This window comes from Babylonia areolata, chromosome 7 (genome assembly GCF_041734735.1).
Source record: "Babylonia areolata isolate BAREFJ2019XMU chromosome 7, ASM4173473v1, whole genome shotgun sequence".
In the NCBI taxonomy this organism is placed as follows: domain Eukaryota; kingdom Metazoa; phylum Mollusca; class Gastropoda; order Neogastropoda; family Buccinidae; genus Babylonia; species Babylonia areolata.
Window position 1 is genome coordinate 40,468,237 of NC_134882.1, and position 26,873 is coordinate 40,495,109.

Below are 26,873 nucleotides of genomic sequence, written 5' to 3' on the forward strand. Positions count from 1 at the left end.
TTTGATTTAGATTATTAGTGCTTCAAAGTTTCCTCAAAGTTTGATTTTTCTCGTTTATGAAATAAATCTGACATCATTATTTATGAAATAAAACAGAGACTTCTTTAAAACTTGATGTTTTTTTCTCCTATAATTCCCTTCATTGTCTAAAAGAAAAACAAAACATATGTGATAGGCAGTGTCATGAAATAATTTTCTTAGTAAGAGTTGCATGTATGCTTTATGTCTTATTCATGTCTCTGAATATTAGCTTATGTATTGATATAGCAGTTGATGTTGTGTGGGTGTGCATGTGTGTTAGTGTGTGTGAAACATCTGGACTGCTTTAATGAAAAGGGTGTAGAGTGGGGTCAGGGTTTAGGGAGGGGCAGTGTTGCTGAATGATTGAAAATACATCCCCTGCAACCAGTCATCAGGGTTTAGGGAGGGGCAGTGTTGCTGAATGATTGAAAATCCATCCCCTGCAACCAGTCATCAGGGTTTAGGGAGGGGCAGTGTTGCTGAATGATTGAAAATCCATCCCCTGCAACCAGTCATCAGGGTTTAGGGAGGGGCAGTGTTGCTGAATGATTGAAAATACATCCCCTGCAACCAGTCATCAGGGTTCAGGGAGGGGCAGTGTTGCTGAATGATTGAAAATCCATCCCCTGCAACCAGTCATCAGGGTTTAGGGAGGGGCAGTGTTGCTGAATGATTGAAAATACATCCCCTGCAACCAGTCATCAGGGTTCAGGGAGGAGCAGTGTTGCTGAATGATTGAAAATCCATCCCCTGCAACCAGTCATCAGGGTTTAGGGAGGGGCAGTGTTGCTGAATGATTGAAAATACATCACAGGCAACCAGTCATCGGGGTCTGGGGAGGGGCAGTGTTGCTGAATGATTGAAAATACATCACAGGCAACCAGTCATCAGGGTTTAGGGAGGGGCAGTGTTGCTGAATGATTGAAAATACATCCCCTGCAACCAGTCATCAGGGTCTGGGGAGGGGCAGTGTTGCTGAATGATTGAAAATACATCACAGGCAACTAATCATCAGTCACAAAGTTTGAAATCTTGATTGACAGGTTTTTTGTGTTAGTTTTTTATTGTTTTTTTTTTTTCAAAATTTTCAAGAAAGGGAATGCTCAGTAACTGTTCAGGTGTATGTGAGTGCATATACTTATGCGTGTGTGCATGCATAAATGTGTGTGTGTGTGTCCATGAGTGCATGAGCGTGTGTGTGTGTGTGTGTGTTTGCGTGGAAGTATTTATAGTTGTGTGCAGAACAGAGAGCCAGAATTTGTGTGTGTGTTGCAGAGAGAGAGGAGGGGGTGGGGGGGAATGTCAGTTTAACTTGGACTGGTGTACGTCATGTCAGTTAATTTGTGTGTTACCTCCCCTTTTCTGCAGTCATACTTCAGACTGGTCTGTTGGCATGATTTAAATGTGTATCTGAATTATCACACGGAAAAAAAGTTTCAGTTTGAAGTTTGTGTTGCATGATTTTAATATGATATCTTTGTCAGTTTTTAAACTCTTATGTTCTGTTCTGTGTGTTTTCAATGTTTTAGATATTCTTACTGGAGCACCTTGTCATTGTGTGCATGTGTGTTTGTGTTTATATATTTACGTGTGTTTTTGCGTGTGTGTGTGTGTGTGTGCATGCGTGAGAGCGAGCTGATTTCTAAAAAAAATTTTTTTATATATTTGTCCATTACTTTATCAACAAGATTTGAACAAGATTATTAATTTTTTGTATGTGTTTTTAATTATACATATTCTTAGTTAACCTCCCAGTGTGTTGTAGTCTGGTGCTTGCCTGGTGTTAAATGTTTTTAACCAACATGGAAATCCTCAGTTTTGTCAGCGTAGACATTTTTCAGCGTTATACTTTGAACAGTGTGAATTACAAGTTTTGCATTTTTGTCTTCCACTCCTTGCATAAACATATTTGTGTTGTCCATCATTGAAAGTAGTTGATCAACAAATACACTTACATGGCCTGTCTGTCTCTTTATCTCTCACTCTTTCATATCCTATATCCGTCTGGTCACATTTGTACACACAGATATGTACATAGATGTAACAGGCTAAATTTATTTTGTGTAAAGAAAGCATGCTCTTTATTTATTTATTTACTTCTTTTTTTTTTTTTTTTTTAGTGGCTTGACCCTGTCATTCTTTCCCTTTTTTTCCCATCATTTTTTCTGTTCTGTTGGAAAACTGGTGTTTCACATTTTCAGGAAGAGAATGCAAAAATCATTAATTGACAGTCAAGACCTGGAATTAGTTTTTTGTTTGTTTGTTTGTATCAGCAGGTAGCCAGCATACTTCTATTTTACAGTTGCAGATTTTATTTTCTGGCAGCACTTACTGAAATGCAAAAATATATCTGTTTCTGTGAGGTATATGTCAATGTTAGGAGCAGTTTTAACAGTGTTTTTGGTGATTTCATCTCTTTCAAGAAAAAAGTACAGATCAGAAGGTAGGAAAAAGAGTTGCTAATTTGGGATTGATAAAGGATAGGGTATAGGTTGTTATGGTTATTATTTTTTATTAAATGTAATGTGTTTAAGCTTTGCAGTTGACTCATTTGAAATGAACAAAATTTTGTGTAAAAATGTCGTACTGTTGGTACATTATGTTTCATTGCATAAAATGATAAGACAAAATAAGGTTATAGCATGCAATGTGTGTGTTTGTGTGTGACTGTGTATGCATGTGCGCGGATGAGTGGATGTATGTTGTGTGTGTATGTATGGGTACATGCTGGATGAACGTTTGTGTGTGATTGTACATGCATGTGGATGGATGGGTGTATGTCATGCGTGTACGCATGAGTGAACGTGTTTGTGTTTGTGTGCATGCGTGTGTGTGTGTGCATGCATGTCTGTGTGTTTGTGTGTTACAGGTGAGAGTCGCGCCAACGGCAATGGCCCCACCCCTCAGCCATCACCACCTGGGTCACCAAAGAAGTCCTCGCGTAGCTCAAGTCCTAGAGCAGCTGGTCAGTTCAACCTCACACTCGCACACACATGCACAGACTCACTCAGACAAACACACACACAGAGGCACACACACACACACACAAAAAATCCATGTTCTGTTGATAATTGTGAAGAAGAGGGCAGCACTATGTCATGAAAAAGTTGTTTTTTTTTTCTTTTTGTTTTTTGTGGTGCATGTATGGTTGAAGGTATAAATATACAAAGATACGCAGATAGGTGCATAGATACATGCATATATACTTATATAGATACTTAAAGAATGTTAACAGACAAAAATAGATTAGAAAGTCTATAGATATTACAGAAGAGACAAACAACAGCTCATGTGCTGAAGAAAGAGAACATCACTGAAAAGATTTTGTTTAACTTCCAAGACAAATATAGGGCATGATATATGCTCCATACTAAGAGTCAACGCAAGAACAATACACTATTGGTGTACGCATTTGTGTTGATGGAAGTGACAGATACTGACAGCAAATAACTAAATGAATGAGCAGATCAGAGTAACATAAAACATGTAGCTTTCTGTCACATGAATATTTTTATTCAGCAAGTTTTTAGACATATTGTCACAACCTGCCTCCGGAACCAGGGACAGGCGATGATAAGCCAAAACAAAATGAGCGCTTACGCCGCACTCGTGTCAAGAGAGAACTCGGTACACAAGTAGAGTAAAAGAAAAACAGCTTTATTTGAAAAAAAAAGAGAAGATAATAAACACAACTATTTCACACACACATGTACAGGGGACAAACAAAATATAACGCCCCTCACCCTTTCCCTTCCTAACCCACTAACAAATTGTAAAATATACTGTGTCCCACCTACTAAATAATATATAAGATGGGAATCACACTCACACACTCAATCTTGCACACTTTCAGACGGACAGGAGAATCTGGACTTGGGACTACATAGGGAGGTCATCGTACCGTGGGTTGTAGGATGGTGTAGGGGGGCAAGGGGGGTCCAGAACTTGCACCAACGTCACCTCCTTGGTCGTCGGCCCGCCTAACCCAGCAGCTCGGTCTCTAAGTGGTGAATCCCAGAAACAAAAGCCAAAAGCTGACCCAGCAAGGGTTAAAATAGTATGGCCTCCACACACAAATCTGTTCTCCATTCAACCACCCGTCTTCATTCGACCAGAAGGAAAACACAAAATCATTAGCCACTGCAAACCTGAAAAGAAAGATAACTGAAAAACAACAACTGGGGTTTGGAGGAGTAACCTCCCTGCTCTGGAATTGCCACAACTGAAAAGAAAAAGGGGGATGACACGATTCTTATGCATGCACACAACACCGGGCTGAAAAGGAAGCCAAACAATCCCCCGGCGCAGCATGGCTGAAAAGAAGCTGGCTCTAATAAACGCAAAAGTGTTTAAATCAGAAGAAGCCAACGCTCGCCCACTAACTGCATATACATATACACTATTCGTCAAGGAACAATAACAAAGTAAAACACCCTTCTGTCACCTTGAGTAAATGTTAGTCCTATATGGAAGCAAAACCGTTCTCAGAGATAATGATAATCTAGTGATAGATACCCGCACATACCACTGGCATAAAACATAGTTGAGAGGAAAACATACTGTCAAAAGTTCTAACCACAAACAGTGATCATTAGAACACAAATTCAAGATGTTATTTACAATCAGTTATATCAGTGGTACATCTCAGCGAAACCGGAACATGAAAACTAATTGCGAACGAAAAGGAAGGGGGGTGGAGGTGAAAAGGGAATGATTTTGAAACAATTGTAATTAATTAAATAAATCCGAAGGAAAGTATTTTTTATAAAATAGAATAAAAACTACAGGATTTATGAATGGCGATGGACTCACCTCAACAGCTTGTGGAAAACACTGAGACAGAGGACCATATATTTGCCATAACTTGGCCCCTTGTCCAAGGAATGCTTTGACACTGGTCAGCAGTTGTGTGACCACAGTGGTGCTACACAAAATGTTGCCGAACTGTGGGAATGAACCCATTACCAGAGGTTATGAGGCAGGAACCTCTCCTCTCTCAGTGCCAGGATGGGAGTGATCTGTTGCTGTTTGTGGGTGTGGAAAGAAAACTCCATCCAGCGTCACTCATACATCAAGTATGCCCACCGTCCAATCGAAGCCTTTGCTGCGCTCTCGTTGCACATGCAATGCACAGCAAAATAAAAGGGGAAAGAGAAATGTTGTACCTGACAACTGGTTGACCCCTTTTTCTCCTGCCAGCACTGGGTTTCACCGGGTAGCAGCTTGTCGGGTGCGACGCATATGTTTCACATTTTATCAGATATATGATTATATATATTTACATATATATATATATATATATATATATGTATGTATGTATGGTGACCATTCAGGTTTTTTTGTTTTTTATTTCATGGACAGTGCAGTTTAATTTTGCATTTTATTCCCATTACAGTTAGGTAGATTTTTCAAAAGATGTCACCAGAAGAAATCATCCAGCTCACTCTCTTTGCCAGGTTCATCTCGATCAGCATCCCCAGCCACGTCCTCTGACAGTCGTCGAGGTTCTACTTCCCCGTCCCCCATGAGCACCCTGACGAGAAACGAGACTTTCCAGACCCCCCCGTCCAGCCCCATGCCCCGGCGTGCCCGGGGACGGCTGGAGAAAGAACCGTCCTTCGAGCGCTCGTCTCTGTCGCCGTCCTCTCAAAAGGCGGAGGTTGGGATGGGAGACGGAGACGGAGGGATGTTTGGAGGAGGGGCAGGAGGGATGGGCAGTCCACGATTCAGCTCTCCGGTGCGCATGGGAAGGTGAGCTGTTACAAGAGAGGTGCACACACATGAGTTAATTGTGTGTTCTTTTGGGTTGTTTTTTTGTTCAGTAATGAGTCATCTTGTGAGGGCTAATGCAGAGAGCAAAGAATGATCATTTTAATCTTGATTTTACACAGCCCTTTTCTTTTTAATTTTTTAGGAAGATCTCATGGATCAGGCGGAAAAAGATTAGAGTTTTGGTGATTCATCCTTTGACTGTATATTATGCATTTTTTTCATGTGATGATTGTTGTCGCGGAAAGTATTAGGTGTGTAAATGTTAACACTGCTGCTTTAAACACCTCTTTGTTGTTCAGGGCTGTTTTTCCTAATTTTTGATTATTTAGTTTCAAGACGACATCTTGAGAAGACTGTGAATGCAGCATAGTTAAGTTGTCTGCAAGAGATTACACAGACAGGCTTCCTAGACCCTTTTTATGGGCGAAAGAGCACAGGGACAAAAGAATACTTTAGGCAGGAGAAGAATGCCAGTTTGTAGTACTTACTTTTGAGGGAAAGTTTATCTGCTGCATTAACAAAGGTTGTGTAAAAGTGATGTTTTTGACAGCCCTGGGCGTCGTGGTTCCTTCACCAGCACACAACTGGGAGGCCTGGGTTCCAGTCCCCCCAGAGGGGAAGGCGGCAGTCCCATGGCAGCCAATTTCAACATCGGGTCAGGATCACCCAAGGATGAAGTGGCTATCAGGTGTGTGGTCTTGTCATGAGAGGACATGTTCTGTGTGTGTGTTTAGTGCTTAGAGCTTGGGTCTCTGACCCAGGATAGGCACTATATAAGTAACCATATCAGTCAGTTAATCATTACATTCAGTTCTGATTATAGCTTTTGTTCTCCTTTGAAGAAGAAAAAGGGGACAGCAGAATGAATTACAAGCATAAGTCATGGTTGTGTGTGTGTGCATGTGTTCCTGCCTCAGCATATTCATGCACATTTGCTCTCAAGAGAGATCAGATGTTATGTTGCTGCTGATTTCTGATTACTTGTAGAACAAGCCAGTGATAGCTTGATATGCACATGCTGTCTGAGATGAGAAAGGTATTCTAATTTTGATTCAGAGTGTTCTGTCTTTGCTAACTACTTAGGTGTATGCTACCTTATGTGTGTTTTTGTATACCCTTGACATATGAGATTTATTTCATTCTCAGTGGGTTATATAAACCAGGGGGCAATCCAGATGTAGAAAATGGTAATAATTGCAATATGCAGTGATAAGAATGTGCTCTCTTGTCTTTTATTTTTGTGACAACAAATTTAGAATCAATATTAGTTTATATTGTCATGTTTTAATCACACCGTGTATGTGTGTGGTGTGTGTGTGTGTGTGCTGTAAAAGAACATTTATTGTAAAGTAATATTACCATGATTCGCTTTCTCCACAGGCTTTCCCCCAAAGCAGGGAGAAAAGACAGGGGCAGGCAACTGCGCAGTAAGCGTGAAAGAGCATCCTCCCCTTCTGCAAGAGATGCTCCGTTCATGAGGGCACGATCCTCCTCTGCCTCCTTGATCCTGGACCGTGCTCGGGAGCCAGTCAAGCAGGTGGGCTGGAAAACAAACCGTGTTCTGTTTGGTTGGTTTCCTGTGATTTGGTTTCCATATGGAAACAGAGTCAGCCTGATGGAAGTTTGTTTTGCGTGTGTGAATAATGTTGGTCAGAGTGTTCAGTTGGGGATGCATAACACACATGATTGAAGGTCAGATTGCTACATTCATACATCTTCGGAGCCATTCTCCAGATTCGTTTTTCAGGTAAGCAGGATGTGTGTATCTGCAGCATTTGGGAAAAGGGACTTGTCAGTCATTGTTTTAAGATTTGATCTACAGATATCATTTATTTGTTTTGATAGGATATCTTAATGGTTAATGGCCCCATAGGATTTTATGACTATTGGGGCAGTGAGTGTACATACACTGTACATAGGGCTGGGCACAAGGAAGACAGGGCCCAGTCCCCTCCTTACGATGCTTTGTAGAAAATGTTGCAGATCTAAAGACATGATGTTGTTCACTTGGTTTTTTTCTCCTTTTGTTCCTTACATTGTATTCTGAATGGTGTTGTCTGTCTGTCAGGCTCTGTCGCCGTCAGTGGCGGAGTGTCTGCGAGCGGTGTTTGCCGCCTTCATGTGGCACGAGGGGATTGTGCATGATGCCATGGCCTGCGCCTCCTTCCTCAAGTTCCACCCAGACCTGACGAAAGCCATGTCCCAGTTTGTCAAGGGCAAGGCAAAGACCCCAGAGCGTGTGCGACAGAGGCACGCCACCGACTCCAGCAAAGACAAGCGTGACAGCCGCGAGAGACGCAGCTTGGGGCAAGGGAACTTGAATGAAACACGTGTGCGCTTCAACCTGGAGCCGCAGGTGTGTTGTCAGAGCATTGTGTTGGAGAGGTTTTTTTGTTTGTTTCTGTTGTTTGGAATTGGAAACTGTAGTGAGAGGGATGTTGGCTCATGTAAGAATGAGTGTGTGTGTGTGTGTGTGTGTGTATGCACATGTTTTTTTGTGTGTCTTTTGTTTGGTTTGTTTTGTTGTTGTTTTGTGTGTGTTTGTGTGTGTGTGTGTGTGTGTTTCCTTGCCTTTCTGGTGTCAAGATTTCTGTGGTTCTTCTCATCTCATTACCTGCATCTTTTTTTTGTTGAAAGCCATCTTTGATTTGTTTGTTTATTTTGTTTTGTTGTTGCTGTATTATTCCCACATTCAGTGTGCCAGGGAACAATTAACTGCATTGATTTTACATTGGAATGAGAAAGCAACTTTAAGCTTACATTACCAGCAATCATCATTATCAAGTATTTGAATTACATCAACACCTGCTTCAATGTGGCAAATAGGGAAAAGGTTTTTTCTTTGCTGAATTGTGATTTTTAAATTCTTGGAATCAGATATTGTATCTCCAGTCATACCTTTGTTGAAGAACAAGAAGTACTGTATATTGCTGTTGTATTGACTCATAGTGTGGGGCATTTGTAACTCGGGTGAAATCCTTTCCATGTCTCCAGGACATAAGCTGTTGTTTGTGTCTCTTCTGTAATATTTACAGACTTTCTGATGTGTTTGATGTGTTGTATGTATGTATGTATGTATACGTATATATGTACATACTTACGTCTATATCCATTATGATAGTCATTTTGTCTATGAATGTGACAATCAGAACAGCAGAGGAGGCAACTGCTTTCCCAGTTATATGTGTGCTAGCTGAATTGATAGCATAAGCAGCATTGACTTGAAGTTGTGTATCTTGTGAACAGAGTGAGTTTACCACTCGTTACTATTTATTTGTTTTCTGGGCTAGAATTTGATTATAGTGGAAAGTATCGTGCCCAGCTCTCCCAGCCTAGAGGGCTTTAGGACACCAGTGAATGTGTGTTTATACCTTCAAAAGAAAATAAAAGTTTGTTTTTTTTTTAAAACCAAAAGTGCTGTGAAAAATATACAGTTTGTTCAGCCTGTGATCGGACAGGTGCAGGACGTGACCGAAGCAGACCGCTCCTTCTCCCTGGACAAAACTCCCTTGCAGGCCACGCCCCCTCGCCGACCGATGGAGAGGCACAAGTCGGAGAGCAGCAGCGCCAAGTTCCCCGACTTTGACGCTGAGAAAGGCAAAGATGGGGGTCTGAAGGAAGAGACTGTACTGCCGCCCACACTGCAGCATTTGGTCTATTTCTGGGAGGAGCTCGCCCTGTCTATATTAAAGGTATGTACTGCAGTATTGGTCTGTTTTTGTGAGGAGCTCGCTCTGTCTATATTAAAGGTATGTACTGCAGTATTGGTCTGTTTTTGTGAGGAGCTCGCTCTGTCTATATTAAAGGTATGTACTGCAGTATTGGTCTGTTTTTGTGAGGAGCTCGCTCTGTCTATATTAAAGGTATGTACTGTAGTATTTGGTCTATTTCTGTTAGGAGCTCGCCATGTCTATATTAAACCTATATACTACTGCAGCATTTGGTCTGTGTCTGGGAAGAGCTTGCCCTGTCTATATTAAAGGTATGTATTGTATTATGTATATATTGTACTGTGTGACAGGTAGACAATCATGATCACAGGTGTTACATTCAGGTGAGGGCGTGCACTGTATGAATATTTGAGAGGTAAACATCACCTAAGCTTGAGGTGAAGGCATGCACTGTTTGACAGGTAGACATGATCACAGGTGTTACATTCAGGTGAGGGCGTGCACTGTGTGATAGGTAGACAAACATGATCACAGGTGTTACATTCAGGTGAGGGCGTGCTTTGTGTGACAGGTAGACATGATCACAGGTGTTACATTCAGGTGAGGGCGTGCTTTGTGTGACAGGTAGACATCATCACAGGCATGCACTGTGTGACAGGTAGACATGATCACAGGTGTTACATTCAGGTGAGGGTGTGCTTTGTGTGACAGGTAGACAGTCATGATCACAGGTGTTACATTCAGGTGAGTGTGTGCACTGTGTGACAGGTAGACATGATCACAGGTGTTACATTCAGGTGAGGGCGTGCACTGTGTGACGAGACATGATCACAGGCATGCACTGTGTGACAGGTAGACATGATCACAGGTGTTACATTGAGTTGAGGGCGTGCGCTGTGTGACAGGTGATCAGCCAGGAGGTAATCATGCCCAGCCCAGCCATCCAGGCGCGCATCAAGAAGGTGGAGAAGAAGGACGAGGAGAAGAAGGAGAAGAAGAGCAAGCGGAAGAAGGAGAAGCAGGGGGTGGCGAAGGGGGGCATGTTTGGGGAGACGGTGGCCCACATGCTGGTGGGGCTGCACCGCGAGGGCCGGGGGGCCGAGGCACTGGACCACGGGGCGGCTGCAGCTGCTGCTGCGGCTGTGGAACGTGCGGCCGCCATGGCCCATGGCGGGGGGCAGGATCGGGAGACGATGTGCGAGCTGTGCGGCGGTGTCTTCCCCAACCCTGTCACCTACCACATGCGCCAGATGCACCCGGGCTGCGGCAGGCACGCCTTCGGCAAGGGCTACAACTCCAGCGGGAGCTTCTGCGGGGGGTGGGCGGGCAACTGCGGGGAGGGGGGCATGGGCGGCAGCAGCTGGTACCTGATGTGCGACCGGTGCCGGGAGAAGTACCTGAAGGAGAAGCGCCACGCCCAGAAGGAGAAGGAGAAGTCGCGCAAGCTGAAGAAGAAGGTGATGGGCAGCTACCGGCAGCAGGCAGCGCTGTCAGCCCACCTGGAGGCGCACCTGATCCTGAAGGAGAACGCCATGTTCCTGCTGGACCTGGCCTCAGCCTCGGGCCTGTCCCTACCCAAGCAGAACTACAAGAAGCAGCATGTGCTGCAGGTGCTGGGCATCAGCCCCAAGCAGTCGGACATGTTCCTCTTGCCCTCTGTCAGTGAGACGCTGGGCACGGAGCTGGAGCCCTTCCCACCCACCCCCTTTCAGTACCTCTCCCTCCACAACGCCGGCAGCTCAGACACAGCCTTTGCCGAGGATGTCTTGATTGACGACGACGAGCGAGTATTTGTGAGGTCCGGGTCGCTGAGCATATCGTCACGCCGCACGACGTACCGTCCTCGGCTGCCGACAGAGCCTCGACACAGCCCCCTGGCCAGGTCCGGGTCTCTTGGGCAGGATGTGCGGCCCTTCTCTCACATCATGCCAGACATGAAGGTCTGTAGAAATGGGGTCACGTGTGTTTGAGTTTTGGCGGGGGGGGGGGGTGGGGGGGGAGCATTGTGTGTGTGTGTCATGATTAGGCATGTGCATATATATTTCATTATATGTTTAAGTGTTTTGAGAAAAGTTATTGATAAGGATTTCTTTGATGAGTATGCTTTTGTGTATGTCAGTGTGCATGTCAGTCTTTGTGTGTATACGTGTGTGTGTTTGCGTTTAAGGATGAGGCCCGTGTATGTGTGTGTGTGTGTGTGTGTATCTGTATATTAGTCAATAATCAAGCATACAAATACAGTTGGTTGTAAGGATTTCTCAGGTATGCAAAGATATTTATGTTTTAAAATTCAGATCCTATACTTTGACCAGCAGAATCAGAGCACCAGAAGTTGAGTAGGGTTTGGCTCGTATTTCAGCAAGTGAAGGAACACATCAGACAGTTTCATTGTCCAGAAAAACAACGCAACACAGAATTACCTAATGGGTTAGCTGATAACGGTGATTCAAGAACAGCCATTCATAATTCATGATAGTGTACTGTTCCATCACTAATGTGTACAGTTTTGACCATTTTGGGGAAGTCATTTTCTTTTACTTTGCTGGCAGTAAATTCAGATCTTTCTTTCCATCTGAGTCTCTCTCTCTCTCTCTCTCTCTCTCTCTCTCTCTCTCTCCCCTACACACACACACACTCTCACAAACACATTTAACCACACAGTGTTCTCACTCTGTCTCATTAGTCACCGTAACAGAAAAAAAGTAGTTCTGGGGTTCAGAAATAAAGCCATTGATTTTTATTGTTTGCTTTTGATTGAATAAAACTGAATAACTGCAATCTCATGATTTAAAAAAAAATTTTATTTAATTATCCTCCAGGAGCTGAGAACACCCACAGTGGAGAACAAACCGATGGTGAAGAGTGCTGGCACCAGCCCGGAATCAGAGCAGGAGAACCACAAGAAGTCGTTCCACCGCAGTGTGTCAGAGTATGCCTCTGAGGAGGAGAACGCGGAACATGAGTTTCTGTTGCACCGAGCGGTGTCGGTGTCCGCTCGGCGCCGCAATAACAGCGGAGGTGTGTCAGGTGTGCTGTGGTGACCCTTTCTAACAATTTTAACACGTGTGCGTCTCCTCACCATGTAGTCGGTACAGTATCGTCTTTATTTATTCGGTGCCATTATCTGCTTTTCCGTGTGTATGGTGGTGTCTTATCTAGGTTCATATGTGTGTGTGAGTTATTGGTTGCAGTGTACAATATCTTAAAAATGTGACTGTATATTTTATGCCTGAGTGTAGGTCAGTTTCATGCTTTCTGTTCTAAAGGGGGTGTACATCCATGCTAGATAATGCATATTGAAAGACAAAGTTTGCTGAACATCTGATTATTGTTACAGTAAAGAGAACTTTATCTTCTTATACTTTTGTGGTATGCTATCCACAGTTTGTTGTTTTGGACCTTCTCAACTGGAATTTGACTCTTCAGGCGTACGTACCTCAAGTCAACTAACAGACAGTGTCTGTGGTTTCAGCTCGTCTGTATGGTACCTGAATCAGAGCTCTGTAATTCCCTTCTCTACATTTACTGTTCAGTTTGATTATTTCCTTTCCTTTTCGTGATCAAAATAAGAAAGGTTATGAAGGGAAAAAATGTACATGTTTGACAAGTTGGTCCATACTGTGCTCTTTACTGCTGAAATTCAGTTTAGACCTCTTCTTATAAGACTGAACATTTATGGCATAGTGTGTTGTGTTATGTTTTTTGTCACAACAGATTTCTGTGTGTGAAATAGGGGCTACTGTCCCCAGGGGCAGTGTGTTGCCACAGAGCAGCACCACTATCCACTATCAAAGTGGATTTTTCTACAGAATCTTGCCAGGGACAACAGTTTTGTTTGGGCATCTGGCAACATTTGTACATGGTCATGCTGCTTTACAGCAATGACAGTATTGCAGTGAAATGGCTTCTAATGATCAGATTAGGCCTATTCAGTGGCTCCTTTCTTATGATTGTTCAGTCAAAATTTGAAGACCCAGGACATTTGTTTTAGTGTGGATATGGATGTACACCCCCGTATTCTCACATGGATGTATCGTACTAACTGGACAAGTTTGGTATCGTGCACAGGAGTGGTTTTCCTTACTTAAGAATGAAGAAAGTTGCTGACTCTTTATCACACTGTTATGATACTGCTGTATTTTGTTTTTACAGGGAGAGTTTTTACATCAAGAAATAAAAAATAATGTATCTGTGTATTTCCTTTTCTTAAATTTTGATTGATCATGCACAGTTAAGAGTAATATTCACCTTTTTCTCCCATTGGGTCAGGTATATGAATTAATATAATTATATGTATAATTGATGTATACTTCACTGGTATGTTTGTGCTTTTCTTTATTTACCGCAACGTTAAATGTTTTCATTCTTGTTGAAAAATTGTATAGCTTGTTGCTGTGTCCCCTGTAGACATTTTAGACAGGCAAAGTTTGTCTGGTTGGTTTGTCTGGACTTATGGATAGGAAAACCAGTTCACCAATAGCTTCTCAAATTTACTTTTATTTCATGATGGAAAGGGAAGTTTCCATATTGTCTCTTCCTGCCATTCCCCTAAAATCTTGTACATAAATCTCATTGTACCACTCCCTCAGGGCAGAGACACCCTGTTAACCACAATGATTATTATGAAGTGTGTGTGTCTGTATATTTGTGTGTGTGTGTTTGTGTGTTCCTGTGTCATTTACAAAACATTTGTACATGTGTGTGTGAATGAGCTCTGTGTTGTGTGTATGTGCAAATTTGTGTGATAGGGAGTGTGTGCATGCTTCGTCTTGCTGTTTCATGTGCTGTGTTGATATGCAGGTGTGAGCATGCAGTGTTTTTTTGGTGCATGTTTGTGTTTCTGGCAACAGTTCCTTAGCTCCACAATAACATCCTTTCTTCTTTAAATCCACAGATGGAGGAGTGTCTCTGCTCAAGCATCCATCAGCCGCCATGGGCAAGCTGATCAGTTCCGTGGATCGCAGCAAGGGGGCGCCAGGCAACGGGGAGAGGGCGCTGCAGCGACCTGTGATGGAGTTCATCGTTCAGCGCCACGACCTGGACGGTCTTCAGCTAGCCATGAAACAAGCCCTGAGAAAGGCCGCCTGTCGGGTCTTCGCCATGCAGGTGGGTTCAGACACCTGTTGTTCTCGTGCTGCTATAAGTGTGAGGGTAGCATTGTGGTGGTGTTAAACGCAGTTCAGCCTTTTCTGTCTGATCTTTGAAATATCCTGAGAAATAGATCTTCTTCTTTTGCATTCGTGGTCTGCATCTCCCATGCTCACTCGTATGTACACGAGTGGGCTTTTACATGTATGACCGTGTAGGTAGCCATACTTTGCTTTCGGGGGTGTGCATGCTGGGTATGTTCTTGTTTCTATAACCCACTGAATGCTGACATGGATTACAGGATCTTTGATGTGCATATTTGATCTTCTGCTTGCATATAAACAGGAAGGGAGTTCAGGCACTAGCAGGTCTGCACATATGTTGACTTGGGAGATTGGAAAAATCTCCACCCTTTATCCACCAGGTGCCATCACCAAGATTTGAACCCGAGACCCTCAGATTGAAAGTCCAACACTTTAACCACTCGGCTATTGCGCCCATCAAATAGATCAATATAGAGAGGATTTATGTATGGTGTGATCAGACCAGTCAGGGGGATTGGTGAAATTAAACATCAACTGTGGATTTGAGCTTGTTGATAGAACTAAAAAAAAAAAAAAAAAAATGTGGACAGTAGTCCAATGGAAAGGTGGTCGTTTTGTGTTTATTGCATTGATTGAGCACATATCCTTCATGGACCTTTTCTTGACAGCTGTCAACAGAACAGCATGGTGGTTGTGTCTGTCTTTTCAGCCCTCATGTCCCCTCGATGACTCCCAAGTTGAGGGATTGTCACGCGTGCTAAAGCGGACGTGCACCCTCCCCAAGATACCCCACTACAGACGCCACAACACAACAAGCCCACACAGAAAACGAAATTTTATAATGCATTTAATGATTGTGTGCAATATGTCTATAGATGTATGTAAATAAAACAAACTAAAAAAAAAAAACAATATCAAGAGCATACAAATAAACAACAAACAACAACAACAACCACCCCAAAAAAACGGCAGCAGAACCACAGCTTTAGTCTTGTCACATCGTACCACAAGGGCACTGGTAAATGAGATGTCAAACCATCATCACAAGAAACACAGGATGGCCCTTTTGTTTCTCAAAAAAAAAAATTAAAAAAAACAAAACATGAAAATAGGAGTGCTGCTGACGCTGGCGGACGGAAGACAGGCCCCCAGTATGGAGAACGTCAGCGGAGCCCTCAGCGGATCCGTCGCCGGCTCCGAGAGGCGGATGGTCTAGAGCGACGTGACGGTTCCACGATTCGAACGGAGGCACAACACCTCAAGACGCGCGCCAGGCAACTGGAGGACGCTGACAGGACAAGAACAAACGTCACCCACTGGCCACCGCACAGTGTTCCGTAAACGAACAACGGGTGCTAACATCGAAACACAGATGAACAGTTCCACTGGCGGACATAAAGTCGTTTACAGAGGAACAAGAACGACGAACATCAGCCGCTAAGCGCTGGTTCTACTACCGTCCTTCTCCAAGGACTGACTCCATTCGAGTGAAGCTAGAGACAAACCGGCGAGGAGCATTTGAAGCACTAGAACTCCGCTCACTCTGTTCACTCAGCTTGCTATATATTTTTTTTTCCGTTCAATTGCACGAGACACTTACAAACCATAGAAAACATAACACGATCTCACTACCGCTCGAACGCAAGGGGAACACGCACGATGGAAAACATCGTGCACGCGCATACGAAACACACCCGCCTCTAAAAATAATACGGCGACCCACCAGCCTCCGCCAGCTTCGCTTATCATTTTAGAAGAAAAAGGGGATGAGATGGACTCGAACCCCCTCCATAAACGTAAAAGAAAAGAGAAAAAATAGCGGAACCATTATGTCGTCCGTGACAATACCCCCCTCCCAAGATTAAACCCCTGGTTTAAATCAAAACAAAACAAATAAGTCACGGACTAATAATGTACAGCAGCTACCTATATACATATCAGAGGAGTACTCAGCATAATCCTTACTTGCCTTGCAAGTACCCGAGGAACCTAGCAGCAAAGCCGCCTCCTCCAGGAATGGACTGGGCAGAAAACCTGACCGGCGGTAGCTGGTGTGCCTGTTGAGTAACCGAGCTGCTTGACGATATTACCCTTGATCAGCTCAACTGTACGTCTCTCAACACGTGTAAATGGCTTCCTACTTAGGTATGCTCTGGGAACTCTTTTCTTTACACTGCGTTGGCATTGGGGACATGACTGGCAGTACTGTGCAATGTCTGCACACATTCCTGGCCAGTAGAATGAAGCAAATACACGTTCCTTGGTCTTCTTGGTCCCGAGATGCCCTGACATCGGACTATCGTGACCTAGCGTCATAACTACCTTCCTTAGAGTCTGAGGGACACAAACCTGGTCAATGATCTCATGACCCTCGAACTTCCGCAACAAGACACCCTCCTTCCTACAGTACGACACTTTTCCTCCCCTGGTCTGGTGGCTGACACTCTGGTTACACGACTCACGTGCTGCCGCTAGAGAGGGGTCACACTCTTGTAACCTGATCAGATCAGCACGGGATGTCCCCATCATTTGCTCCTTTATGGAGAGGGCCTCTGGGACCGACCCCTCCCTCCTTGTCTGCGCCCTGGTCTTTACTGCACCTACAATCAATGGGTTGGCGTATACTGGTATGTGTTCTATCTCCTCACTGCCCTCCCGCTGAGCCAAGTTGCCAATGAGGACCTCTTCTACCGGCCGCTTCATAACCAGAACCCGAATCCTCCCACAAATAAAAGGGGAAACAATGCCTACAACAGCCACTGGCAACAAATTCCGGCACCTCGACTCAGCCAACACGACTGGCATCGTATCACCTGTGTATGCATCAGCAGGCACCAAGCGCTCTGCCACCACTGTGTAGCCTGCTCCTGTATCACGCAGGCCATTTGCAGGCATTCCCTCAATAGTGACAATGCAGCGTGGAGTGTATGGCTTCCGTGCACAGGGGACACACAGAGCCGGTGTATCTCCCTGGGGAACCTGCACAGGACAAGCCACTGCCGCCGTGACCTGTGACTGCGGACAGTTCCGTGCAATGTGCCCTTCCTTCTTACAATTGAAACATAGGATAAATGACCTGGGTTGCCCCTGACTAACCGGGGTCAAACCTTGCTCACTCTGCTCTAGGTTGGTCTTAACAGTATTTGTTGGCAAGGACGCAATGTGCCGTGTCTGCAATGGTCGCTCTTGAGCGCCCCGCTCATGTTTAGCCTCCCGGCTCATTCGTTTGGCCTCGGCCAACACAGTGGCCTCCTTAGCCAAGTCATCAGCGTTCTCTGGGCTGACCTTCCTTACATCCATTATCAACTCTGGAGACAGAATATTGTAGAGCTGCTCCTGCATGAACAGATCTTTCACCTCCTCAACATTATTTTCATCCTTGCCAGCAGCTACGCACCACAGAGAGAAACAAGCGTGCATCCTAATGAGAAGCTGTTCAAATGTTTCAGCAGCATCCTTCCTCAGCGCCCGGAATTTCTTCCTGTAAGCGTCGGCATCCAGACGGAAATGCCTAAGCAGAGCCGCTTTTACCTTAGCATAGCTGGTAAGATCAGCCAGATCCAGTCGCAACACTGCCTCCCTAGCCTTGCCCCTCAACAGCGCGATAAGTCTGGTAGGCCACGACGACTCTCTCCAGTGACATAGGGTAGCCACTCGCTCAAAGTGTGACAGATAAGCGTCTACGTCGTCCTTATCACCCAGAGGATCTAAGTTGATATTCCTGTTCTCGCTAGCTTCTACCTCTCTCCCCCGAAGTTTAAGCTCTTCTCTTCTGAAAGCCTGTTCCTCTTCGTCCCTACGCTGGAGTCTGAGTTCCTCCCTCTCTCTAAACAACCTTCCCTCATCTTTCTCTTGGCGCTTCAATTGTAACTCCTCTTCGTCCTTACGCTGGAGTCTGAGTTCCTCCCTCTCCCCCTTCACCGAATCTATTATGAATCTGGAGAGGGCCTCTCCAGTCAAGCCTAACTTGCTAGCAATCGCAGCATACTTCTCATAAACCGATTGTTCTTCCGCTATCTTCCCCTTCACCTCCTCGCTCACCTTCGGTCTATCAAGTTCATCTCTAACCCAACGTGCCAGCTCGTCAGTCTGCTCTGGAGTCCTCACAGGAGTACCTGGCGTACCTTGCCTCGCAGGCTGTTTTCGCAGTGGCATGACTCAAGTGTCAAACCCAACGAAACTACTGTCACTAACAATTAAACCCTCAACCACCAGAGAAACCTTCAGACCAATGACGCGTTAACCGTAGAGCGCTCAAAACCAACAATGATTATCAGGTGCCTACAATGCATCAAAACATGTACACTTTGAATCCCTGTGCACACAGACCAACCGCAGCTACCTGAAGCACTTACCAGTGCAGCAATATCACTGTAGGGTAACATGAACCATTTTGAAAACAGTCACATACAACACCACAAGACACCCTACCACCTGTCCCCCTAACCTATATCCTAACCCAGCTAAGACGGATCCCAACACAACTTAGCTAAAAAGTACCCCGCATCTCCACCATTTGTCACGCGTGCTAAAGCGGACGTGCACCCTCCCCAAGATACCCCACTACAGACGCCACAACACAACAAGCCCACACAGAAAACGAAATTTTATAATGCATTTAATGATTGTGTGCAATATGTCTATAGATGTATGTAAATAAAACAAACTAAAAAAAAAAAACAATATCAAGAGCATACAAATAAACAACAAACAACAACAACAACCACCCCAAAAAAACGGCAGCAGAACCACAGCTTTAGTCTTGTCACATCGTACCACAAGGGCACTGGTAAATGAGATGTCAAACCATCATCACAAGAAACACAGGATGGCCCTTTTGTTTCTCAAAAAAAAAAATTAAAAAAAACAAAACATGAAAATAGGAGTGCTGCTGACGCTGGCGGACGGAAGACAGGCCCCCAGTATGGAGAACGTCAGCGGAGCCCTCAGCGGATCCGTCGCCGGCTCCGAGAGGCGGATGGTCTAGAGCGACGTGACGGTTCCACGATTCGAACGGAGGCACAACACCTCAAGACGCGCGCCAGGCAACTGGAGGACGCTGACAGGACAAGAACAAACGTCACCCACTGGCCACCGCACAGTGTTCCGTAAACGAACAACGGGTGCTAACATCGAAACACAGATGAACAGTTCCACTGGCGGACATAAAGTCGTTTACAGAGGAACAAGAACGACGAACATCAGCCGCTAAGCGCTGGTTCTACTACCGTCCTTCTCCAAGGACTGACTCCATTCGAGTGAAGCTAGAGACAAACCGGCGAGGAGCATTTGAAGCACTAGAACTCCGCTCACTCTGTTCACTCAGCTTCCTATATATTTTTTTTTCCGTTCAATTGCACGAGACACTTACAAACCATAGAAAACATAACACGATCTCACTACCGCTCGAACGCAAGGGGAACACGCACGATGGAAAACATCGTGCACGCGCATACGAAACACACCCGCCTCTAAAAATAATACGGCGACCCACCAGCCTCCGCCAGCTTCGCTTATCATTTTAGAAGAAAAAGGGGATGAGATGGACTCGAACCCCCTCCATAAACGTAAAAGAAAAGAGAAAAAATAGCGGAACCATTATGTCGTCCGTGACAGGGATTAATGATGATGGTGATAGTAATGATGATTATAATGATGAACACACATTGGTTGAAATAGTTTCTTTGTGAGAAAACTGTTTGCAAAAGAAGTATCATCATCTTGTCTGACATGCATATCAGATAGTACTTTTATTTTTACCTGCTAATGGTTGTGGTGTTGTGTTGGTGAACAGGCGTTCAACTGGCTGCTGCGTAACGTGGTTCAGCAGACCAGTCTGCACGATCTGCTGTGGTTCTTTGTGGTCTCCATGATGCCCAGTGTGGAGGAGGAGGAGGAGACGGACAGTCCTGAAGGCGACAAGGAAAAGAAGGACAAGAAAGATCAGGAGGTGATGAGACGATTGTGATTTTCTTTTATCATGTTTGGTGGGTGTTTGTGCTCTGTCAGCAGTTGTTGGGGTTTTTTTGTTGTTGTTTTGGGGGGGTTTATTTTTAGGGGGAGGTTTGTTGTAAATATAAGTCTATGTCAGTGGTGATGCAAGTCTTCATATTTTGAACATCTTTTTGTGACCTTGTCAGTTCGCTGTCTGTGTGGGTGGGTGTGATGGCAACACACTTTTACACACACAAAAAAATGTGCATGGTCATGCATGTCATCTTTGTTTATGTGTGTGTGTGTGTGTGTGTGTGTGAAGGCAACACTCTTTTACAAAAAAGACTGTTCATGGTTGTGCATGTGGTCTGTGTGTGTGTGTGTGTGTGTGTGTGTGTGTGTGTGTGTGTGTGATGGCAACACTCTTTTACAAAACACTGTGCATGGTTGTGTGTGTGGTCTTTGTATGTGTGTGTGGTCTGTTTGTGAGAATGTGTGTATGTGTGATGGCAACACTCTTTTACAAAAAAAAACTGCATGGTTGTGTGTGTGGTCTGTGTATGTGTGTGTATTCGTGTGTGTGATCTGTGTTTGTGTGTGTATTTATGTGTGTGCGTGTGTGTGTGTGTGCCACAGGAGGTGCCATTGTGTGAACACCCACTGTCAGACATCTGTGTGGCGGGCAAGGCGGTGGCCCCGCTGCCAGAGACGTTCCACGCTCTGCTGCAGAGCATCAGTGACGCCATGCTGCTGCTGCCCATCGGATCTGCTCTGCAGGTTTGTTGACTCTGTGTGTGTGTGTGTGTGTTGGGGAGGGGGGGCATTGGTGTGTGTGTGTGTGTGTGTGTTCAACATATGGCAGTGCAGTTGACATATGTCAGTGTGTTTCTGTGTTCAGTGTAAGGCAGTGCAGTTGACATGTGTCAGTGTGTTTCTGTGTTCAGCGTATGGCTGTGCAGTATTGCAGTGCCATGTTTCAATAGCAGAGCAGCTGACATGTGTCAGTGTGTTTTTGTGTTCAGCATATGGCAGTGCTGTGTCCGTGTTCAGTGCATTGCAGTGCTGTGTTTGTGTGTTCAGTGTATGGCAGTGGTGTGTTTGTGTGTTCAGTGTATGGCAGTGGTGTGTTTGTGTGTTCAGTGTATGGCAGTGCTGTGTTTGTGTGTTCAGTGTATGGCAGTGCTGTGTTTGTGTGTTCAGTGTATGGCAGTGGTGTGTTTGTGTGTTCAGTGTATGGCAGAGCACTGCTGTGTTTGTGTGTTCAGCATATGGCAGTGCAGTGCTGTGTTTGTGTGTTCAGTGTATGGCAGTGGTGTGTTTGTGTGTTCAGTGTATGGCAGTGGTGTGTTTGTGTGTTCAGCGAATGGCAGTGCTGTTTTTGTGTGTTCAGAGTATAGCAGTGCTGTGTTTGTGTGTTCAGTGTATGGCAGTGCTGTGTTTGTGTGTTCAGTGTATGGCAGAGCACTGCTGTGTTTGTGTGTTCAGCATATGGCAGTGCAGTGCTGTGTTTGTGTGTTCAGTGTATGGCAGTGGTGTGGTGTGTTTGTGTGTTTAGTATATGGCAGTGCTATGTTTGTGTGTTCAGTGTATTGCAGTGCTGTGTTTGTGTGTTCAGCGTATGGCAGTGCTGTGTTTGTGTGTTCAGCATATGGCAGTGCTGTGTTTGTGTGTTCAGCGTATGGCAGTGCTGTGTTTGTGTGTTCAGCGTATGGCAGTGCAGTGCTACTGCGTGCGGTTCGCTCAGTCTGACCACCAGTTCCTGCATGAGAGTCACGTGTTCAGCAACATCTCTCGCATCCTCAGCAAGTCAGAAGAGGAGAACGACGACAGCAGCATTGACTCCTCGTTGGTGAGTGCCGTCATGTATTTAGGATTCCAATCTGCATGCGCTGTATTCTAGATGTTCCTTTCTACGTATTTATCAGTACACCTGTGCACCTTGATGTCTGGCTTCAGATAAAAGAGAAAAGGTTAACATTTGAGTATGTAACAAAAAAAAGAAAGAAAAAAAATTGTCCTGTATCCTCTTGGACATCACGTAGATTTTGAAAGTGATATCTATTTCCCTGTGTAATCTTCCTTGCTTATAATTGACTGATGGTGCATGTTCTGCCTGTAGTGGTGACTTAAGCGTAGGCGAAGGCAGGATAGGGTGATTGGGACTGGGGTGCAGGGGGATGATTTCTAACAGATCAGTGTTGGTGGTTGACACTCAGAATCTTACCATTTTGGATCATCTTCTCCCTTTCGTTTCCATGGTATAACCCCAACTTCAGTTTGAACGTAGAATGTTCGTAGCTTTCCTAGGCCATTTTCTGTCAGTCATATCATACCAAGGACTTGGCAAAGAAGTGTACACATTGTGTAGAGAGGAGGACATTGCAATGTGTAGCTGCTCAGTCAGCGACTGTCACTTCTCTGCTGGGCTTCAAAGGCCCTGCGAGAAAGTGTAGAGTCTCGGGCATAGGGTGATCATAAATAACAATCATCAGTGTGGGAATGGAGTAGTGCTGGTCTGTGTATTTTGGTGCTGTCCCTCACAGTTTGTTTGCCAGTTCATCGTATCCCTGGCTGCTATGTAACGTGACACTTGTGTTTTGGCTGTATTCTACTTTGTAACAAAGCTGTGCTCTTCTTTGTGGTCTGTTGGTGTAGTTCCTCAGTGTGTCTGTGGCAGACTTGTTGCCTCTCTGTCAGCATTCCAGCTCTTTACATCTTCATTTGTACTTATCCATGGTGAATGTGATTATATCTCCTAAGTTGGCACTTGCAAGTAAGATGAAACAAGACATTGTGTGAAGTACAAATCACCATTTGGGGAGAAGAAGGGTGGGACATGGGCAGTCCAGTTCAGCCATTCAAAGCTCCCCACCCCTGATCAACTTGTGTTTAAGAGCAAAAGTTTATACAGGCTTGACACAGAGTTAAGGAACACTTCGTGAACCCTTCGTATAAAAGCAGGTATATTTTCAGGCTCATTAGCACCATGAACAGCTTGAAAAACGTGTTTGAAAAGTGGATGTTTCAGCCAGAAATTGACAGCTGATCAGTGATTCATAAACGATAGCTGTGTTTTTTCATTGTGAAAAGTGGAGGTGCACATGCAGGAAAGCACCTCGGGTTATGAGTGGTGCACATTACATTTCACCGTGCCCAAAAGATAAAAACTGCAAGGACCCCAGTGGTCCTTAATTTTTTGTGAACCCTGTAGGTTAGTGAGTCATTAGCTGTTTAAAACATTGTTTTATTGCCCGTAACACTGCAGTGGCCCAGTCTGTTGTGAAGATGCTGTTAAATGATGCATACAGAACTGACTTTGGACACATAATCTGTAGTGGTGTTGGCTGGTTGCCTAGTACATGAACATCAGCTGTCTAAATTGCCCATCTGTAGGTGTGGTAAGCTGCTGCTGAGGGTATTCATTATGGGTTTTTCTTCTGGTGTAGTGTCTCTCTAGAATTATTAGACACATCTGTGCATTCAAAGTGATAAAATTTTCTCAAAAGATACATATTAGTGAATTTTCAAGGACGTCATTCAGTGTCTGCCAGTGCAAATTTGTGGTCATTTCAGGGTGTTTCTGTTTTCTTGCAAGTGCCATATATTCTCTAAAACTAAAGATCTAACATGAAATAACTTTTTCTTAAAAATCAGTCTGCCTTGTAACATTCCTTTCTCTCAACATCCCTGTTATGTTTAATCATTACTGACAAGAAAAATGAATGAGTCACCAGAATGTCGCATTGCAGCAAATCATTGTCTGTTGAAAAACATTGAATCAGTTGCAGTGTTTGATTCTCCATTTCCTTATTTTTTTGTCTACATGTTTTGTCTGTTGCTGTGTTTGATTCATTACCACCTTTTGTTCTCTCAGTTGACAAGTGTTTGGACTGTGATAGCGTGTGTATTTGTGTGCATGGCTTGTTCAGAAAAGAAAAAGACATATACCAGAACAGTCTGAAAGGGTGAGTGTCAGTTGTATTGTTTTATTATTTTTTGTTTTGTTTTTTTATGGTTTTGATTGTTTTCACTTTTTTCTTGTTTTGGAAGCAGAGGGTGCGTTTACTACAGCACTTTTTTTTCTGAGTCAGTCCGACCCTTGGCTAACACCAGTGTTTTTCTTGTTTGTTGGCGTGTCATGCCATGCAGAGTCATGGCCCTGCACCTTAATAAACTGCTGCCAAGCCACGTTCTTTTTCCACATGTTTACGCAATGTGCAGTAAGTCCCAGCAACTTTGCTTGAAGGGAAAGAAACGAAAAGAAAACAAGAAACAGAAAAGCTTCATGCTTTGAGACAGAGAAAGTGACAAAAGCCCTCATCCAAGTGTAGGCAAAACAAAATGATTGAAAAAAAAAAAAAAGAAAGAAAGAAAAGGTTCTTGTGTTCAAGGAGCACTTTGATTTTTGCACACATTGCCATAGTTCAGTGGCTTGAAAAGTACTGACAGGGTGAAGTGCTGCCATTGCGTTTCTTTTCACAGACTTACGAGTAGAATGTACAGAGCATTCTTGCAGACTTGCAGAGGCTAAGTGGAACAGTATGGCAAAAAGGGGTGTGGTTGTACCAGGAGGCATGTGGGTGTTGGTCTTCTGTTTTTTTCTTTGTTCATGGGCTGCGACTCCCACGTTCACTTGTATACAAGAGTGGGCTTTTACGTGTATATGACCATTTTTACCCCGCCATGTTGGCAGTCATTCTCTGTTTTCGGGTGGGAGGGGGGTGGGGTGGGGGGATGCATGCCGGGCATGTCATCATTTCCATAACCCATTGAACGTTTGACATGGATTATGGGCGTATTTCACTTTTATGCATGTGTATACACACGAAGGGAGTTCAGGCACTAGCAGGTTTGCACATGAGTTGACCTGGGAGATTGGAAAAATCTATTACCCACCAGATGCTGTGACTGGGATTGGAACCTGGGACCCTCAGATTGAAAGTCGTGTGCTTTAATCACTCGATTGTTTCGCCTGTTGTGGGTGTTGGTGTGGGGGAATCTTGTGTTTTAAAACTGTCCATGGAACTGTGTACACATCCCTGCACTGACCATCTTCACCCTTCCAGACCCTCCCCCTCAGCAAGATGACCAGTTTGCATTCTGAGAGGGTGGCAGTTATGTATTGCCTTTCCTTCTTGTCAGGGACACGGATACAGCACATTTCTTTCTTTTCAGAAACACACCCTGAAACCTTGATTTTTTTTTTTTCATGACACTATGGCGTTCCAGTCCCAGTTGACTTGAGACCTACCACACATTATCCTCTGGTAGCCACCATCAGTTCCAGGGATGTCACATGGGGCTGTGTCTGTCATCAGCTTGTTTCCAGTACTCAGATGCAAAACACGAATCAGTAAGGTGGACAGAGTGATTACAGAAAGCAGATGTTAACACATAGTAGTAAGCATATTTCCAAAACTCCGTTTTGGGTTGTTCCAGGCAAAATTCTGTAGAAAAATCCACTTGGATAGGAAAAACAAATAAAATTGTATGCAGGAAAAAATACCAAAAAAAAAATGGGTGGCACTGTAGTGTTGCGACTCGCTTTCCCTGTGGAGAGCAGCCCAAATTTCACACAGAGAAATACAAATACAAAACTCAAGTGAAAAATCAAAGCAGTAAGTGGTGGTAACATGCTGAGCTGTGCCAAGTCATGCAGGACCATGCTAGTGCTACACTAGACGTAAACGCACCCACAGTGATTTTTTTTTTTTTTTTTTTTTTTACATTGAAGAAAAAAGACAACAACAGAATAACATTAGTGCCAGCACATCAGTTAATTTCAGTTTGTGTTATGAAGGAACCTAGTTTGGATGATTGCTAGAATGCTACATTATCTACATACAAGTCTTTGAATGACAGGTTTGCAAACGAGTGGGTTTTTTTTTTGTTTTTTTTCCATTCACTGTGCTTTGCTTCTGCCCAGACATTGAAACAGTTCTTTGTTTCGTGATCATATTCATAGATTAAAAAATATATATATAATATTGTAATGAATTTACAATGAACTTAATTTGTCATAAATTGATACCTTTTCAAACACTCCATGTGTTAAAGTAAGAAAGTCAAATCATTGCCTGTTGATTTTTTGCCCAGTTCACTGACTTGACAGTTTTAGCATGATATTTTGAGTGAAATTTACCAGTATAGGCTGTCGTGCTGTAGCTTTTCAACTCATGTTAAAATGTATTTGTTAGATTGAAAGCACAAATAAATGGATATATATGTGTTTATGATTTTGAAAAGTGGGGGTAGTTGGTTTGGGTAGCTGAGATTGTTGTTAAAGGAAGAAAGTTGCATAAAAATGTTATTGTCTTATTGAGCTTTTGAAACTCAGTATGAT

The 26,873-nt window shown here is 44.0% G+C and overlaps 1 protein-coding gene across 26 annotated transcripts in view; it reads left to right on the top strand.

Moving 5' to 3' along the window:
• The window catches only part of LOC143284031 (E3 ubiquitin-protein ligase MYCBP2-like), a 151,835-nt gene that overhangs the window by 94,374 nt on the left and 30,588 nt on the right, over positions 1-26,873 (top strand). For 21 of the 26 annotated variants that reach the window (XM_076590599.1, XM_076590607.1, XM_076590605.1 and 18 more), the window contains 13 exons: positions 2,891-2,986; positions 5,478-5,772; positions 6,344-6,481; positions 7,174-7,330; positions 7,862-8,149; positions 9,252-9,485; positions 10,370-11,404; positions 12,284-12,491; positions 14,359-14,570; positions 20,391-20,546; positions 21,167-21,307; positions 22,236-22,379; positions 24,460-24,495. In XM_076590599.1, the coding sequence (XP_076446714.1) occupies positions 2,891-2,986; positions 5,478-5,772; positions 6,344-6,481; positions 7,174-7,330; positions 7,862-8,149; positions 9,252-9,485; positions 10,370-11,404; positions 12,284-12,491; positions 14,359-14,570; positions 20,391-20,546; positions 21,167-21,307; positions 22,236-22,379; positions 24,460-24,495 (3,140 nt within the window). The remainder of the gene's footprint in view (positions 1-2,890; positions 2,987-5,477; positions 5,773-6,343; positions 6,482-7,173; positions 7,331-7,861; positions 8,150-9,251; positions 9,486-10,369; positions 11,405-12,283; positions 12,492-14,358; positions 14,571-20,390; positions 20,547-21,166; positions 21,308-22,235; positions 22,380-24,459; positions 24,496-26,873) is intronic. The other 5 variants (XM_076590608.1, XM_076590626.1, XM_076590621.1 and 2 more) reach the window with 2 other exon arrangements.